The 20,565-nt window shown below is 35.8% G+C and overlaps 1 protein-coding gene and 2 non-coding genes across 3 annotated transcripts in view; 2 read left to right on the forward strand and 1 right to left on the reverse strand.

Annotated features, from left to right (window-relative positions):
• LOC133525885 (uncharacterized) overlaps positions 1-20,135 on the reverse strand; it is a 97,600-nt gene extending 77,465 nt beyond the window's left edge. The window contains exons 1-3 of the mRNA XM_061862296.1: positions 20,022-20,135; positions 6,235-6,307; positions 4,127-4,287 (exon numbers count right to left, since the gene is read on the reverse strand). Coding sequence (XP_061718280.1) covers positions 4,127-4,287; positions 6,235-6,280 — 207 coding nt within the window. The 5' untranslated portion in view covers positions 6,281-6,307; positions 20,022-20,135. The remainder of the gene's footprint in view (positions 1-4,126; positions 4,288-6,234; positions 6,308-20,021) is intronic.
• Trnay-aua (transfer RNA tyrosine (anticodon AUA)) lies at positions 17,591-17,663 on the forward strand. Its single transcript has one exon. It is a non-coding gene; the product is annotated as a tRNA-Tyr (tRNA).
• On the forward strand, positions 17,893-17,965 carry Trnad-auc (transfer RNA aspartic acid (anticodon AUC)). The gene has a single exon. It is a non-coding gene; the product is annotated as a tRNA-Asp (tRNA).
• Positions 20,136-20,565: the final 430 nt, after the last annotated feature.

Genomic DNA, 20,565 nt, shown 5'->3' on the forward strand with positions numbered 1-20,565 from the left:
GTACGTGGTCTACCCCAATATTAAGTAAGTAAGTAAGTAAATATTCTTTATTGCACCAACAATTATACATACAACATTATTAACATTTTACTCTACTGCGACTAAACCAGAAAGAAGGGTTATGGGTGTAAGTACTGATGTTTCAGTACACCCAGTAGCTAGGTATTAGGATACTGGACGGATTTTTTTAAATGACGTATCGTTAGATTCCTCTTGCCATTCACAACCTACTTCTACTTGTTCTATTAAAGAAAAATCAATACAGCCGCCTTGAGAGGACTCCGAATATTAAATCATATTTTTTCTTCTAGCGCCTAAACTATTGAGCGGAGTACAGTAAAACAGACATCAGTAGATCCACAGTTAGTATACAAGTGCTATGCAATACAAAGTTACTAAAATTAACGGAAGAAAAAAGTTTAGGGCTAAATAATACGTCATTTAAAAAATCCGTCCAGTATCCTAAGCTACAGGCTATCCTGAATCCTCAGTACTTATAACCCTACTTTCTGGTTAAGTTGCAGTCAAGTAAAATATTGATATTGGGATAGATTATGTACAAATGTATAGTTAAAAGTGGAATTTTTATTCTTCCAAGTTTCCTATTAAGAGATATATCCCATGAAAGGGTATAAGGGCTAAATCTGGGTTTAGCAAGTATTTTTTAAAGCAAGATCATTTTTTTTCGCAAAGATGTCTAAAACTATTTTATGTAGAATTTTATAAGCTTGAATGTTGCCTTACACGATTATTGAATAAAGAACGTAGATTTAGAGTAAAACGCGAATTTCTCCTGGATGGTCCACATTTTCCAAGATGGCTGCGGTTCCTCGAGGTCCCCAAATGTCAAATGGTGTGGGCATGAAAAAGGGGCCTTTAACGTATATACATACCAAATTTCATGACTGTTCAGACATTTCGAATTTGGTCCTAATCCGATTGTGCTAATGCCACTATGTACGTAAACTGTAACTGTACTGCGGACTCAACCTTCACGTTATAATTTTTTAAGTATTAACGTTGACATAGTAACGAAAATAATAAACACGTCAATTGAAGTAAACAATATTATTATATGCAAGAAAATTTTGCAAAATAGGTACATTAATGATTAATATGTAAAACACCATTAATTATTGAATTAAAATTATGATTTTGTGTTAAAAAATATGAGACCAATGATACAGCCCGATTACACGGGCTACATATTAAAAATGATTATCATGGAAACAGTAAATATACACAGGTGAACAAAGTTATAGTAAAATAGGTGCATAATTTCAAAGCTTGCCTGGCCCACCTGTACCACCTACCATGACCACGGCCGTCTCCTACTATTATTTTTTTCTAATACCTATGGCCTTAATAGCGAACAGTATTCCATGTTCTTGATCCAGAATTTAAACCCTTAACTACATATTTGTGGCACTTGGGGTTGAATTTGAAACTCTAGGGCACTAGCGTGGCTCTATGAGAGCGCCTTATATAGGCTTCTGGTGACCAGAGGATCAGCATTGTTAACCAGCGCGGAAATGCACCCAGCCTTCTGAGCACCCTACCGAGCGACCAGAATATAGGGCAAATATTTTATGTATACGTTTTTGACTTAAGTGTTTTTATCATGTTTTATATTTAAACTTACAGATGTCGAACTACCAGCAAAGTTTTTGAAGAGGTTTTTATATTTCCTGGCACCAAACTGATACAGGAAATTGGAACATCAGTAAATAATCTACACCGAAGACAATGAAATATAGTCACATAATACTTTAATGTTTTATTTTATTAAAGAAATCGGTAAAAAAATGTGTTAACTGAAAAAGATAAATTTTATTTTATTTGTAGTTGAATAACAAAATATGTATTTAATCTCCTTTTAACATAGGAATTCTCTTTGTGTAGGTACATATAAATAATAGATACTTAGGTCTTGGTAAGTAATATAGACAGTACAGTAGGTCTTATCTTAATAATTTGAGATCTCATACATGCGTTCCGATATATCTGATGGCGACTGTACATACAATGGGGTCGCGTATACGAGTACAAAGAGCATTAAAATAGTTGTTGATAGACCAAGTGAGCGAGCTACTATGGTACCTATCTTTATATCAATTTTATGCATTATATAATAGCGCAATACAGATTTTTTTTTTGACAAATGTAGTATTATTTTTATAGTAATAAAGGTTATTCATGAACCATCTCGTAATTTAAAAAAAAAACGGACTTTATCTCTAAATCATATGCCTTATATTTACAGATGTGTTAGGTTTCAACTTGGTTCGTGAACGTGGTTTAGAAGCAACTTGAGACTGGGTGCGGAGTAAATTGCATCAATTTTTTTTACAATTTTGAGCGTTTATAGGAGAATATGTGGAGCGAGCATTATTCGACGTGTAGGTGTGGGTTCAACAAAAAGATCGCATGTCAATAGTTCTTTATTGTCGTTAAAATTCAATTAATAATCGCCTTTATCGACCATCAACTGTGTGGTCACTTTTTAATTGATTGACGTTGTCAGGTACAGTTTCACTACTCGCCGCCGCATTGTTCATAGCGCATTACTTATCCTATCGAATACAAGATGTCGCTGATTCCTGTAAACTTATGTTTAAAAAAAAGACGCTTTACTCTATGCCATATATTGTAGGAAAGGAAGGGTATTCCCTGTCGTACGTCAAAAAATCCAAGATGGTGCCCAAGCCCATGGACAATAAAGTCTAGCAATAAAATCCACACTTGTCAAAATTTGACATTAGCAATCCACAGTCAGGTGACAATCAAATCAAACCGAACCACTTCGAGTTCAGAGCCATTTCAAACTATATAGTAGTAATAAACAAAGTTGATTTTTGTTTGATTATTTTTTCTATGAATGAGTTTTGATTGTTCCAAATGATAATATCCACAGTTGATAGAATCAACACTTGATACAATCAACATGCGATAGAATCAAGTGTTGATTTGATGTGGACGCGAAATTTGACAGTTGTGCATCTCGAATAAGGCCCCAGGTAAAATTGACAAACAAGATTCCGTAAAACCACCCAACTATAGTCCAAAGCTCCCAACTATGGTCCACAAATAAACTCAATTTTTCTCGTTCAGGTGTGTATTTTACTATATTTTTGTAGTTCTAAGGCAAAGTATGTTTATAAATGGAAGGTAAAACTAGGAGTAAACCAAAAGGAACATTGGTATAGATACTTAATGTGCTTTTGAACTTGTGGACCATAGTTGCAGTATTGGACTATAGTTGGGTAGTTTTACGGTTGTTAGTTTATAGAAGTCAACTTAACATAAGTGTATCCAAAATACCCATATCACATGCGTCACGATGGATGTGTCTAAAATAATTGAGGATTTGAGATTGCAGGCTGATGATAATGGGATCAACAACTAATACCTATCTTTGAATGAAGAAAAATATTTAAGAAAATATGAAATAAATCCCAATAAGGCAAGTTTCCTCACTGGGGCACGTATGGAAACTATACAGGCACCAGAGCCAGCCTTGTAACACATCGTTTTCGTGTTATTATTATACTTACAGATTTGACACCATATGTCTTCATCTTGTACATCACGACTCTGAACGAGTATATGTTCAGAGCCACGTCATGATACTTACAGAATTGACGGCGAATGTCTTCATCTCATCAGAGGGCGGTGTAGCCGTGCGTACGGAAACTATAGACGCCCCATATCATCCCTCGTGACACATCGCCTTCGTACCATGTAGATCTGCTATTGTACGGATATACTCGATCAGAGCCACGTCATGATACTTACAGAATTGACGGCGAATGTCTTCATCTCGTCAGAGGGTGGTGTAGCCGCGCGTACGGAAACTATACACGCCCCACAGCCACCCTCGTGACACATCGCCTTCGTGCCGCGTAGATCTGCTATTGTATGGATATACTCGATAAGAACCACGTCATGGTACTTACAGAATTAACGGCGAATGTCTTCATCTCGTCAGAGGGCGGTGTAGCCGCGCATAAGGAAACTATACACGCCCCACAGCCACCCTCGTGACACATCGCCTTCGTGCCGCGTAGATCTGCTATTGTATGGATATACTCGATAAGAACCACGTCATGGTACTTACAGAATTAACGGCGAATGTCTTCATCTCGTCAGAGGGCGGTGTAGCCGCGCGTACGGAAACTATACACGCCCCACAGCCTCCCTCGTGACACATCGCCTTCGTGCCGCGTAGATCTGCTATTGTACGGATGTACTCGTTGAGAGACACGTCTGGACCGAATTTGCCGTTTGCTGAAAATGAGAAAAATCTCTTTGCATGTCTTTTTACGCGCTTGAATCCTTACGTCTGTTAAGTATTTATGGGAATTACTCGTATATGATTAAGAATTATTCATTTTCAGGGGTGGGAGGTGGTTACCCAAGCTACTCAGGACCGGAGTCAGTGGAAGAAAATGTTTCGAGCCCTACACCCCAGCAGGGGAAAAAAGAAGAAGGAGAATCCGGCATTAACACAGCCGAACGCCGGAGTACAGAGCGGTTGCATTGTTTATGTGATGTGACGCTCGGTAGTTCGATCTTGGGCAGTTGAAAACAATGCTTTGGATTATGGAGTGTGGAATTAAGAGGAGTGACATCTCTTACGGTAGAACTGTTGCAAAAGTGTCCAGCTGTCAGCTATAAATAATAGTTCCAAATCTCTCCAGAGCAGCGCTAGAGTAGCTAAGAATCTAGGCGCTATTGACGGAGTGAAGTGCACTGTCTATGATTTGATTTTTTTATTCAAGTATTCTAGGTATTGTAGCGCCACCTATTTAAGGTTTTTTGATGACATTTTTTGGTACATGGAGATTTATTTCCTTACCTCCACCTTTCGTACTTTGGATGACACTTAACTGACTTTGAGGAAGAGACATATTCTGATTGTGATACCATGTTAAGAATTTGATCTGGATTATATCAGTCTAGGTTATAGATATCTGTCAGTATCAAAAGTGAAGTTTCAGCGTCGGCGACCTTGGAGGTTAATAATTGTTTAAATTTAGGTTAAGTCAAGATTGGTATCATTTTCAACTAAATCAAAGATGTAGACGTAGATTTCATCTAGGTAAATCGGTTTGAGCAGTTAGTGATTCCCCATACAAACCTACACCTCGCTTGGCATCCCCGACTTATAAAAAACGATACAAAGTTGGCCTAGTAGCTTAAATGACATAGATATCAAGATAAAGTCGAGAACGCTGTAGTTTCCCCCACTGGTTCGTGTACTTAATCTATTGTTCATAGTGATGGACTCAATAATCCGTTGGACCTTTAAGAGGAACGTCGATGGCAAACAAGCATACGGCCCACTATGGTAAGCGGCTACCGTATCCTACGGACGCCTGCAACTCCAGTTTTTTTACTGCGTGGTTATTTCCATTTTTTACGTTTTGTATTCGCTGTGAATTGAATTGGCCAAAGACAAATTTAAAAGACATTTTACGTTAAAACAGTGTCTTAACTTCATTGAGCAAACCAATTTACGTGAACAAATTGAAAAGTCAATTGAATCGTGGAAGCCAATATATCGTTAACAGAAAAGCTCCGTTGTCAATTTGGGAAGTGCATTTGAGTTAACTGACAACGTACTAGACAAATAGTAATTGGATCAAGTACCTATTCGATTACTGTCTGTTGCAGTTCGTAGAAGCTTTGGTATAACGATGGCGACCTCTTATAGAGCCCTACCACACATCAAGAGACTATGAGCAAATTTATTGTTAGGTAATGACCTGTCTCCCATTAGCGTTATGGATATATTTAACATTGTATAAAAAGATAGCTACCACGAAATACACAACACGTTCGATATCTTCTTTAATACACCCATTGGTAGTTTAATTATTTTTTGACACTGTATTCTACAGTTTACGTTTTTAAATACTTAATATACCTATGTTATAAAGAAATTATGGTCGAATTTGCATTCTTGAAATTTCCCGGTAAATTACATCAAGTAGAATTTACAGTAAAATAATTCTACGGACTACACTCACGTATTTTTAGTCGCGCGAGTACGTGAGTGTAATCCGTAAAATTATTTGAATGTTAGTATGTCTCACGACAGTTATATTCGATTAGAATTTACATCTTTTAAATTATTAATCTATGACTGACTTATCGATGTTATTATTTGTCGATGTTTCATTTTCTCAAGCACTCGTTTTTGCCACAAATGTCTGCTTATAAGAAACTTACCTTCGTACTGTTTTCCATTAATCTTGAATACAATTTTTGACGTCATTTTATTTTCATCTGACTGATAGGGAAGCTGAAAATGAAGAAAAAACAACATAAAATTTACATAAATGTATTGTGTCATAGGCTGGGGACAGTTTATGTAGGACGTGCTTATTTTATGTGATACTAGGGACCTAATACCCTGCGGCCTGGGGCCTTATTCGAGATGCACAACTGTCAAATTTCGCGTCCACATCAAATCAACACTTGATTCTATCGCATGTTGATTGTATCAAGTGTTGATTCTATCAACTGTGGATATTATCATTTGGAACAATCAAAACTCATTCATAGAAAAAATAATCAAACAAAAATCAACTTTGTTTATTACTACTATATAGTTTGAAATGGCTCTGAACTCGAAGTGGTTCGGTTTGATTTGATTGTCACCTGACTGTGGATTGCTAATGTCAAATTTTGACAAGTGTTGATTTTATTGCTAGACTTTTTTGTCCATGGGCTTGGGCACCATCTTGGATTTTTTGACGTACGACAGGGAATACCCTTCCTTTCCTACAATATATGTCATAGAGAAAAGCGTCTTTTTTTTTAAAACATAAGTTTACAGGAATCAGCGACATCTTGTATTCGATAGGATAAGTAATGCGCTATGAACAATGCGGCGGCGAGTAGTGAAACTGTACCTGACAACGTCAATCAATTAAAAAGTGACCACACAGTTGATGGTCGATAAAGGCGATTATTAATTGAATTTTAACGACAATAAAGAACTATTGACATGCGATCTTTTTGTTGAACCCACACCTACACGTCGAATAATGCTCGCTCCACATATTCTCCTATAAACGCTCAAAATTGTAAAAAAAATTGATGCAATTTACTCCGCACCCAGTCTCAAGTTGCTTCTAAACCACGTTCACGAACCAAGTTGTAACCTAACACATCTGTAAATATAAGGCATATGATTTAGAGATAAAGTCCGTTTTTTTTTAAATTACGAGATGGTTCATGAATAACCTTTATTACTATAAAAATAATACTACATTTGTCAAAAAAAATTCTGTATTGCGCTATTACATAATGCATAAAATTGATATAAAGATAGGTACCATAGTAGCTCGCTCACTTGGTCTATCAACAACTATTTTAATGCTCTTTGTACTCGTATACGCGACCCCATTGTATGTACAGTCGCCATCAGATATATCGGAACGCATGTATGAGATCTCAAATTATTAAGATAAGACCTACTGTACTGTCTATATTACTTACCAAGACCTAAGTACCTATTATTTATATGTACCTACACAAAGAGAATTCCTATGTTAAAAGGAGATTAAATACATATTTTGTTATTCAACTACAAATAAAATAAAATTTATCTTTTTCAGTTAACACATTTTTTTACCGATTTCTTTAATAAAATAAAACATTAAAGTATTATGTGACTATATTTCATTGTCTTCGGTGTAGATTATTTACTGATGTTCCAATTTCCTGTATTAGTTTGGTACCAGGAAATATAAAAACTACACCTCTTCAAAAACTTTGCTGGTAGTTCGACATCTGTAAGTTTAAATATAAATCATGATAAAAACACTTAAGTCAAAAACGTATACATAAAATATTTGCCCTATATTCTGGTCGCTCGGTAGGGTGCCCAGAAGGCTGGGTGCATTTCCGCGCTGGTTAACAATGCTGATCCTCTGGTCACCAGAAGCCTATATAAGGCGCTCTCATAGAGCCACGCTAGTGCCCTAGAGTTTCAAATTCAACCCCAAGTGCCACAAATATGTAGTTAAGGGTTTAAATTCTGGATCAAGAACATGGTATACTATTCGCTAGTAAGGCCATAGGTATTAGAAAAAAAAAATAGTAGGAGACGGCCGTGGTCATGGTAGGTGGTACAGGTGGGCCAGGCAAGCTCTGAAATTATGCACCTATTTTACTATAACTTTGTTCACCTGTGTATATTTACTGTTTCCATGATAATCATTTTTAATATGTAGCCCTCATATTTTTTAACACAAAATCATAATTTTAATTCAATAATTAATGGTGTTTTACATATTAATCATTAATGTACTTATTTTGCAAAATTTTCTTGCATATAATAATATTGTTTACTTCAATTGACGTGTTTATTATTTTCGTTACTATGTCAACGTTAATACTTAAAAAATTATAACGTGAAGGTTGAGTCCGCAGTACAGTTACAGTTTACGTACATAGTGGCATTAGCACAGTCGGATTAGGACCAAACTCGAAATGTCTGAACAGTCATGAAATTTGGTATGTATATACGCCCCTTAAAGGCCCCTTTTTCATGCCCACACCATTTGACATTTGGGGACCTCGAGGAACCGCAGCCATCTTGGAAAATGTGGACCATCCAGGAGAAATTCGCGTTTTACTCTAAATCTACGTTCTTTATTCAATAATCGTGTAAGCCAACATTCAAGCTTATAAAATTCTACACAAAATAGTTTTAGACATCTTTGCGAAAAAAAAATGATCTTGCTTTAAAAAATACTTGCAAAACCCAGATTTAGCCCTTATACCCTTTCATGGGATATTCTCTTAATAGGAAACTTGGAAGAATAAAAATTCCACTTTTAACTATACATTTGTACATAATCTACCCCAATATCAATATTTTACTTGACTGCAACTTAACCAGAAAGTAGGGTTATGGGTATAAGTACTGAGGATTCAGGACACCCTGTAGCTTAGGATACTGGACGGATTTTTTAAATGACGTATTATTTAGCCCTAAACTTTTTTCTTCCGTTAATTTTAGTAACTTTGTATTGCATAGCACTTGTATACTAACTGTGGATCTACTGATGTCTGTTTTACTGTACTCTGCTCAATAGTTTAGGCGCTAGAAGAAAAAATATGATTTAATATTCGGAGTCCTCTCAAGGCGGCTGTATTGATTTTTCTTTAATAGAACAAGTAAAAGTAGGGTTTGGGCATGAAAAAGGGGCCTTTAATTTATATACATAATAAATTGCATGACTGTTACAGAGATTTCGAGGTTGGTCCTAATCCGATTATGCTACATTGTGCGTCCGCAGCAAATTCGGTTCTCCATACAAATGTAGTTATGCTCTCATTTTAAAATGACTTGCTAGATTGCTCTGAAACTTTGTACTTACAATAGGATATGGTATGTCTATGCCTATAATTAATTTAAAACATAAATGTGAAATGAGAGCCAATTAAGTTCAATATTAAGAATATGTGTCGTTCTTGACTCGCCGACAACGGAATTGAGATCTATATGGGTGCCATGTTCTGTGCTGTGTAGAAAATCCTGAAATTATAAAGGATTCGTCTTGGCTAGTTTTTACATATAGGCTACGTATCACCGAAACGTCACAAACACCACGAAGGTTCGGCTTGTACGGGCCCTCGTTTTTCCTATATTCTTATACGCTGCGGAGACCTGGACTATCCGAAAGACAGAGTAGAAGACGATAGACGCCCTAGAAAAATGGTACTGGAGGAAAATGCTGGGGATATCCTGGACCGAGTTTCGGACTAATGTCTCCATCCTTAAAGAACTCCGTATCAAGCAGCGCCTTTCGACTCTCGTAAAGACCCGCATACTCAGTTTTTTCGGTCACGTCTCGAGGAGGAACAACGACTCCATAGAGCGTCTAGTGGTGCAGGGTAGAGCAAACGGAAAAAGACCGCGCAAAAGGCCACCTATGCGATGGACTGACCAAATCAAATCTGCCATGAAGGGTCCCCTGAACGCATTTGCCAGAATGGCCCCCAACCGCGAAAAATGGCGAGAAATCGTACGGCAAGCAACATCTGCGCCTGATATCAGCAGTTGACCACGACGCTATGCAAAGAGTACAACGACAAAGAAGAAGAAGACGTATCATATTTGTCTAATATTTGGTTTGTTGGTACACACACAAGGGATAGTCTCTAGCTAGGTACGGGGTGCCACACTCGTCAGCGCGACGGCGATATTTTTTACCTTTTACCTAAAAATCTCAAATTTGTGTACGGGCTCAGCTCCTGTTTCGTCTTAAGCCTGAATTTAACAGATTCTGACTCACAGGGAGCTTTGAGCATGCTGTTGCGTTCGTTTTCAAATTTTGAAAAAAAGAACTAGCCTAACAACACAATAAATGCTTGTTTTTCCGCATTCTTCACTATATCTCCCTGTCTCACTACTATCTGACCTTCTAACTCAGAGGGGAAAATATACCTTATTGGGGCTACTCCATCTTCCTCATGATAATATATTTTACTTTACTGAAAAGCAATCGGTACATGTTCCAAGATGCACATTGTTAAGAGCCGGGGTTAGAACCCACGACCATTGGTTTTAAAATGAAGCTTTGTATATAATTTGTATTTTTATAATAAATCTGTTTTCTTGTTGACATTTTGTGGTATTGTATTGCTTTATGTGAATTGTTAAGATATTTCTTTCATCCTGGACAATTGTCACATGCGTCACATGTACGTTTTTATGATAGATCTACATCGACGCAACTGCATGTCATTGTCAAAGAGCATATAATCACTACGTTTTAAGAGACGGGACTTCCATACTAGCGAGTGGAATCAGTTTGTTTCGCAAATCATTACCAAAATGTACGACAAAGAACTGTCAATGAACCATAGTACCAACATAAGCGATTTCAATAGTGTAGTACGCTAGACGCTTACGATTCTTATCGATATCGATAAAATGGGGAGGGTTGAAACATAGGCTCCTGTCTACAAATTTTGTACTCGAAATCAGGTTAGCATCGAGTCCACATTTAAGTTGTATGTTATATAGTGGATAGTTCTTAATTGGACTACTATCTGGTCGGGCTTAATGTGGACCCGAATTATTTAAATACAGTGTTTAAGTCGTGTTTTTTTATTTTATTAAATGCTTGATTTTCATAATGATGTGCACATACATGTTTGAATAAATGTAACTTTTCTATGGGAAGATGTATCAGGTCTTCGTTTCCAACAAATTTGGCCCTCTGCCTGCATCTGAAAACATACAGCCTTGGAAAAACATGACTTTATCTACAGTTTATATTCCATGTGTTTGCTAATGAGATGATCAACTGATTATTTCGCGCTAATATGCATCTATAAATCATGTTTTTCGGCATCCAGTTATCAACAACCCTTTATCAATGCTTTAACTTTTTATGTATTTATATGTCTGTTAATCATGAGAACGAGTCTGGCCTTGTTGGCAGCGACCCTGCCTATGAAGCCGATGGTCCCAGGTTCAAATCCTGGAACGGGCATTTATTAGTGTGATGAGCATGAATATTTGTTCCTGAGACATGGGTATTTTCTATGTATTTATAAATACTTATAAATTAGGTCTATGTACATATATATATATACATTATTGCACAAACTGACTTAGTACTAAAGTATGAATGGCATGTGTTGTGGGTATATATATATATCGTTGTCTAAGTACCCACAACACATGCCATTCATACTTTAGTACTAAGTCAGTTTGTGTAATAATGTCCTATAATATTTCTTTATTTATCATAAAAACAAAGATTAATTTTCTTACATTTTAGGTTAATATATTAAATAATCACTAGCTAAAAAAAAATATGTTAACTAATGACAATTAATGCATAAGTAATAGATAATTTATGCATTATTAATCTTCGACGAATTAATTAGGGTCATATTGCATGTTAGTTCTAAGGAAATTTCACATATTTAATTTAATTATTTACACTGATATACAAATAAAACTACAGTTATCGATAGTTATAGTACATCCCTAGTTCACAACGAAAAATAATGTAAAATATCTAATTTTCAATGTGTTTATAGCCTGCTGACCCAAAATAAGGTCAAAAGTATCTAAAGCAATACTTACCAGTCTTCATCCAAGGGAAATTTCGCCATAAAATCCCTTTTTTCGTGATTTTCTCGAGTGGCTCGCTTGCCACATATTTCACACTTAGTAAACCGTTTTCTCGCTGGCATTGTAACAAACTCGCTCTTTACTCTGATCACGGTTGACTATTTTCGATTTTTGCACTAAATAATAAAGAAATTACACGAAATACCCGAACAAAACATTGAAGCCTTCAAAACAAACAAAGCAATTAGGCTGACAGTAGACTTGATGTAAACTTAACAGAATAAATAGCACTGACGTTTTCTTTTTCTTCGTTGGCAATGATTTGCGAAACAAATTCCATACAAAACTTTTTCTTCCTAGTTGCGTCAGCCTGATAGGAATTTGGCAGCTAACTCCATCTTGCGTCCAGTAGAAGAATCAAAATCGTACAGGTAAAACTACTCTCTGCCTTAGGATCCCCTTTTAAATGTCATAAATCCAAACATGGCAGCCATACCCATCGACAAAAAAGTCTACCGTTGATCTAATTTCATTTGACAGTTAACTAATACGTATTCGACACGCTTATATTTGACAACTAGAATCCTGACTAGAGCTGGGACTGCGTACCAAAAGTACGTCTCTGTTACTCGTACCAAAAGTACGTCTAAAATACCAGTTTTACGAGTATGACCCCCAATAGGCAGTTTACGTATTTGCCGTGCTTAGGCGTCTTACAAATAAGGATTATTTATACAAATATCGACTTATTATTTCGGTAAGGGTCGGAAATATGGTGACGTTTTGAGTGAAGGCTATGAATCTATTGTCATATTTTTGTTATATATTATTACATTATTTTTAGATACAACAGACACCCAGACGAGCATCTGTTAACAAAATTTTATTTTACCTAAAGTAACGGTAAGAATGGAGGTACGAGGTGATAAAAGTTTCATATTTGTTTTATTTCAGAAATCAAAGTCCGTACTCTTAAATACTCGACAAGCTAAAAGTAGTCTATTACAAATAACCTGTTCCAAAAACTATTCCGGTACAACGCCCCGCCTCTAGTGTGGATATTGTTCACTGACAGGTGGCGATAATAGCAATTCGACAAGTCACAATATTTCTCACATCAAATGGAAATCAACACGAAACGTCACTTTTAGCATGTCGAATAAGGGCCCTGTATCATGGTTCCATTTTTATCACTTGTCACTATGTCCGTCACTTTCGCGCTTACATATTTGTTAGAACGTGACAGGCATGGTGACAAATGATAAAGAGCCGACCATCTTAGCCCAGCTGGCTGGATTTTTTTTTATGGTAGAGGAGACAAACGAGCAAACGGATTTTTAAACTAAACTTGATTGGGATGCTTTTCCTTCATCAATTTCATTTACAACATCCTCAAAGAATGCTCCGGATTTCAATTCTGGACTGAAAATGAACTCATTAAAATTGCAATTACTTTTGTAAAATTAAACCACTCCGAAATGTGTCTTTGTTAGATTAATGAAGGTAGCGTAGTAATTCAGTTACACTATTCATGGCATTTTGTAACTACTCATTTGGCGTAATGACGTAAATAATGATCGTGGCGTAAATAATGATGGCGGATGCAACGGGCGATTGTTGGAAGTCTTTTGGAGATGTTTAGTAATCTGTTATTAAGGTGCCTAAAAGTCATATATTTACTTAAACCGGTAAGCAGAACACTTAGTTGTTCATGTTGACTAAGTGATATTTTTGGCCTTTACCTGGAAGGGGTCCGAACACGTTAATAGATTTGTATAGAATAGTTTAAAGTTTGAATTTTTGGTTACGGAAAAAAGAATCGTTTTATTTTATTTATTTATTTCTCTTTTTAAGTTAGGATTATTTATAACATGATTATAAAATTAAAATACAAGAACAATACAAAATACTTATAAACACATCATGAAAAAAACTAACTTAGAGTGCCGCCAGATGCGGGGCAAGGCCCAAGCTGCCGTCGGGCCGCAAAGAGGAACAGCTGGACTATCTGCGTCGTGTCCAAGATTACCACCTAGCATTTTATTTAATTTTTATTGTATCTCCTTGGATTTCACGGGCCTGTAAATCCCGGTCTTTTGATAGGCTTGCTTTGGGATATAAATCCAACAGAGGCCTTGGAGGGCTTTAATGTCATGTAGAACGCCTGCTGGAACCCATTCACAGGCGCAACAATAGACACCCATAAACCCGTCGCAGCAGGCATTGGGACTATTGTAGAAAAAGTAAGAGTCCAGTGAAAGGCATCCATTTCTGTCGAGGTAGTTAAAAAGTAAGCCAATAGTCCGAGACTGAAATGGTGCCTTTCACCCAAGTTAAACACTCTAAGTACTTTTCATTTCGAATACGAGGAAAGTAAAATACATGTGTTTTTAAAAAACATGACTAAGTATAATTTTGTATACGTACTATGTTTTGAGGGTAATTTCAGTTAACCATTTAGGTAAAAGTTTCGTTATTTTTGGAATGGAGAGTTAAATATGAGAATGGAAATTGTATAATAAATCCATTTAACATCAAATTTCAATTGATTATCGTAAAACATTGAAAATAATCGTACTCGGAAAGAAAAATGCACTTTCGGCACCCTTTTTAGAAGAACAATGACCCTCTTTCAGCAGTGGCAGCATGGTTCCATTTATATCGCTTGTCACTATGCCCATCACTTTTGCACTTACATACTTGTTAGAAAGAGACAGGCATGGTGACAAATGATAAAGTGCCGACCATCTTAGCCCTATAGAGCATAAGAAATGAAAAATAGAGTCGAAATCTTCATTAATGTCACATATTTACTTATTATTATTATTTTACAGTACATATGGTGCAACTTTACCGCAATAGTTCGAAAACTAGCATATTACGTTACTGTGTCGAACATTTAAAGGGCCATATATGTACTGTAAAACGTTGTACGATACATGTGCGAATAGGTAATTCGCAACTCGTGTCGATTTAAAACACTCCCTTCGATCGTGTTTTAATTTATCGCCATTCGTTTCGAATTTCCTATTTTTCGCACTTGTATCGTAATGTACTATTTCTTTTTTATTTGTATGTTAAAGTTTTGAAATGGCTTATGTTTTTACACACTTTTATTCAGCTTGCCTCGTAATAAAGGTTTATTATACAGATGTACAAAATAATACATATTCAGCGTGTATTTTTGATACGACTACATATTCTAAGGGTTGCTAGTATAGGCCCTAATGAATTAACATTCACGTTTTACAAATAAATACGACATTTATTTTTCCTTATAGAATAATTCAGCACGCAATCAAATGTATCACTACTTTGTTTTTATTCATAAACGGCCCGATTCGAAGACACGTTTAAGACCTTGGAAAGATCTTTAATAGATCGATAACTAAACGACATGTCAAAATTGACGTTTATTTCGATTCCGCTGTGATCCCAATAAGATCTACTTACGATGATGGAAGGTAGAGGCAAGGAACAGAAACTCCTTAGGCAGAATTGTTGCAAAAGTGTCCAGTTCCAAATCTCTCCAGAGTAGCGCTAGAGTAGCTAAGAACCTAGGCGTTATTGACGGAGTGAAATGCGCTGTCTATATATATATATATATATATATATGCCGCAGGGAAATTATGAAAATAGAGATTTGAACAAATCTCTAAGGGATACGATCAAATCACGCAGGATGTTAAAATGGCGATACCATATCATCACTAAACATATGTTTAGTGAAAAGACAAAATCGGCCAATAAACGCGACAGGCTTTTTCATTTCACTAGATTTGTTTAGGAATCTGACAAAATCCCTAACCACGAAAGTAAGTTGACAAAACGAACTAAAAAAGTCAACTGGTTTTATCATTTCGCTAAACAAGTTTAGTGAAATGATAAAGTCTCAACTGGAAGATGGTATGTATATGGTGATTTGATTAAATCTCTGAACTGGTTTAGTGAAATGACGAAAGCAAGTACCGAAAAACACTTTTATTCTACAGTTTTATTATACTACGTCGGTGGCAAACAAGCATACGGCCCACCTGACGGTGAGCAGTCTCCGTAGCCTGCAACTCCAGAGATGTTACATGCGCGTTGCCGACCCTAACACTCCGCACCCTCGTTGAGCTCTGGCAACCTTACTCACCGGCAGGAACACAACACTATGAGTGTGAGTAGGGTTAAGCAATTTGATCAAATTTGAACTATATATAATCGGAATGTTCTTCTCATTGAAAAGTCGTTAATGTTAAACCTTTTAAAATTCAATTCAAAGAAACACTTAAGAGGCTATCAACACCCAATGTCCTTGAAATTGATGTTACTTAAACAGTTTTTTAAGAAAGACTATTTGTTTTAGTCAAGTAAGAAAAATATAATATGTTCATATTAATTATATTTCAAAGACCGTGGTCGTACTCGATACACGATTGAACGAAAACGGCTCGATAGAAAATAATTACAAAGATTGGTCTTAAAATCACAATTAAACGGTTTTATGTCTTTATTGTTTTGACTTATGGGTCTGCAATTAAAATCACAATTTCAAAACATTTATATCTAAACCTTGGTCGAGTTAAATATTACACTAATAATCCACTTTTTTTTATTTAAATATTTTTCTTATTATTCCCTTGCCCAGGCCCAGTAACATGCGACAGTGCTATCTCATTTACTCCGATACAAATAGACAGTGTGCGCGCTTTAGGTATTGACAGCCTCTTAAATGAGATCTAATCTTTCTAAAATTGTATAAAAGCACAATAAGTCTAAATCGTATTAAGATTAAGCTAGGATTAGAAAATTCACTTTTGAAATCAACTCACAGAATCACAAACATTCTTAGCAAGTTTCGGAAAAATATTTCGTCTTACAAAGAGTTTTCTGTATAGTAAAAAGATAGCCCTAGCTATATTTATTGCTCGCTATTTATGTTTGGATTTTCGTAAATAGCGATACTGGCGGCTCGATTCGAAGAATGAGATACGATAACGATAAGTTAGTCTCTTTTTGACCCAGTGGTTGACTGGTAGAGAATGCCTTAAGGCATTAAGTCCACCATTTGTACTTAATATTTTATGTTCAATAAAGTATAAATAAATAAATAAGTTCTGGTTTACATAAATTCTAATTTAGATATCGTTTGTATGTCGTATAATTGACAGAAGCAGCTCGATTCGGGCAACCAATGTCACTTTAACGTTAGAAATATCGTAGATAGATCTTATTGGGATCACAGCGGAATCGAAAGAAACGTCAATTTTGACATGTCGTTTAGTTATTGATCTTTTTAAAAATCGTAGGTATTTGGGAGATAAAACAATACGGTACCCAAAAATGTTATTAGCAATCTTGAAGACTTTTTGTAGTTAGCTTCATCGATTCGATTCGATAGAAAAAATCACGAAAATACACGATAAAACTCACTTTAAATATGTATTTGTATTTTTTTACACAAGAGCTAAAAATTTGCTGCCTATGGATGAGGTCTTGGTGGCTCAGATGGCAGAGCGCTGGAGTATAGATCCAGAGGCCGTGAGTTCAAGTCTCACCTAAGACAGTAATTTTTTCCACTTTTAAATTTATTCTAAGCTTAATGGCATCGTTCGCAGACGTTTTTGCTTGTTAAAAATTAATTTAGTATGGGTAGCACATCGTTACTGGTGAAATTCCAATATGATTTGTAACTCCGGTAGCCGTCTAAGAAGTGTAAAGTTATTACGGTAGATGTCGCTAGGGTCCTCTAGACCCATATGGTGGAAAATTTGCTGCCTATGGATGAGGTCTTGGTCTTGGTGGCTCAGATGGCAGAGCGCTGGAGTATCGATCCAGAGGCCGTGAGTTCAAGTCTCACCCAAGACAGTATTTTTTCCACTTTTAAATTTATTCTAAGCTTAAAAAAAGTAAGTAAGTAAATATTCTTTATTGCACCAACAATTATACATTTTACATACATGTAAAACTACAAATGAATTTTAAAGGAGAATAGAACCAGGTAACAACAGGCGGTCTTATCGCTAAAAAGCGATCTCTTCCAGACAACCTTTAGGTAGCAGGAAATTTCGAACTCATACAAAAGTCAACAGGTAGTGCAAGGAGCTAAATATGGAGACTATTAAATACAAACACACATACTACTTATATAAGTATTAAAACAATACCTAATATACTAATAAATATACAATATAATAAAATACAATATATATATATTTATACTTACACATATAAAATATATAAATGGCAACTTAAGGTAGAGATAGAAAGTATAGTTTCAGCTGATTTTTGAAAATGGGGAGAGATTTAGCTAATCTTAATTCTACTGGCAGAGCATTCCATAACCGAACAGCCCGGAAGGTAAAAGAGCTATTATAAAATTTTGAAGTAGATAAGAAAAAATTATAAATAATAAAATTTAATAAGAGGTATTTTAGCCGCCGTGCAGGTCAGGATGTCGACGACTCAAATAAAACTTCGTTTGATAATAAAGTGAAGTATAATCTTCCAAAAGGTTCTGGTTTACAAGGTTCTTGCCAAAACGGTTAACTGGAGAAAGTGGGTGTTGATAGTATGGAGGATGATGAAAGAGCGATTTGCAATATTTGATCAGTTCAAAAAAGTGGTTTAAATTTAGATGCTTCTAATTGGCCGCGTTAGAAAATATGTGGAGCGCTCCTATTGGTGCTTTTGAAAAGCCTCCGAATACTAGCCGAGCCCGACGGCTGCGTTTAGCTACTGCATTGATTTTTATACAATAATAAGTTGCATTCGCAACAGGTATAGATTTATGTTATCTTCCATTTAACTTGATCTTGAGTTAAAATTTAGATAGGTAATTTTAACTCAAGATCAAGTTAAATGCAACACAGAAAGAACTAAATAAAACACCGACCATTTTTTTAATAAAAGTCCAAGGTAATGTAAAAGGTCAGGTGAGGTTAAATAAATCTCCGTTGGCAGGTTCCTAAACAGCAAAAACCAAATTCGTAATAGTGCCTAATATAATGTTTTTTTTTTGTTTTTATCGATACACGGCGTGTGAGTTCACATCCTCTTTTAACCAAATATATACAGGGTGATTAATCCAAAACGGTCAGTATGGAGAAGTCAGAAACTATGAGAGATAGCCATATCTGTTCTTAGGAAACATGGCTTCGATTATAAATTTAATAATAATGTCATTTAATCTTTTTTCTTAAGTTTCGTATTATCAACAATAGCAACGAAAAAACTCGCAGAATTTATACCTAACATTGTTTACATGAATTTGAGCAGGTTCGATTCCTGGTTATGTATGAGAGATTAAAAAAAGATTGAATGTCATTATTACTAAATTTAAAATCGAAGCCATAAATCATAATTAATTTGACGACCAGTTTGGCCTAGTGGGTAGTGAGGTAGTGACCATGCCTACGAAGCCGATGGTCCCGGGTTCAAATCCTGGTAAGGGCATTTATTCGTGTGATGAGCATGGATATTTGTTCCTGAGTCATGGGTGTTTTCTATGTATTTATAAATATTTATATATTATATATATCGTTGTCTAAGTATCCTCAACACAAGCCTTATTGAGCTTACTGTACTTGAGGGTACTTAGACAACGATATATAGAATATATAAATATTTATAAATACTTAAATACTCAGGAACAAATATCCATGCTCATCACACGAATAAATGCCCTTACCAGGATTTGAACCCGGGACCATCAGCTTCGTAGGCAGGGTCACTACCCACTAGGCCAAACCGGTCGTCAAAGAGACTTTGTACATAGGTTATAAATACCCTAATCAACACGTCCTATTCATCTATGTCCAGAGGGTAGAGACCTAGAGACACGTTGTACATATATATATATTAAAGTAAATTTACTACCGTCTTAGCATATAACACCAAATAAAGTTATACCAAATACACTTACAGATTAACAGAGTGACCTCACTTACGTTCCTCACTGTGAATACATTTAAAGTGAATTTACAATTCGATACGTGTGGTTCCCATACGAATCAATTACGAACTACAAACGGGTTATAACGCTCGGAAATTTGTTTGGCTTATAGCCGCCCGCGAGGGGTATTAATGAAGTGGTCGATATTTGGTATTTTATTTATTAATTAATCTTATGTTAATCTATATGAATTCATATTATGATTATATTCAAGTTATATCATTCAAGCGCCAAGGACCCTACTGGCGCTTAAGTTCTTTATGCCAATTTCCACTATTTTTAACATTTTCCAAAAACACAGAACGATAGAAAAAGTCTATCGAACCACCAAACCTGCTTACAAAATTTCACTAGAATCGGTTGATAATTACGTCCTGCATTTTTGCCCAAGCTGGGCTACAACCGCGAAAATCGAAGTTCGTCAATTGCGGGCATTTTTCTGTCACTCTAATTACATCTTAGTGAGAGTAAAAGAGAAAGATCCCCGCAATTTGCGAAATTCGGGTTTTGCGGT

The sequence above is a fragment of the Cydia pomonella genome, chromosome 15 (genome assembly GCF_033807575.1).
Source record: "Cydia pomonella isolate Wapato2018A chromosome 15, ilCydPomo1, whole genome shotgun sequence".
NCBI lineage: Eukaryota > Metazoa > Arthropoda > Insecta > Lepidoptera > Tortricidae > Cydia > Cydia pomonella.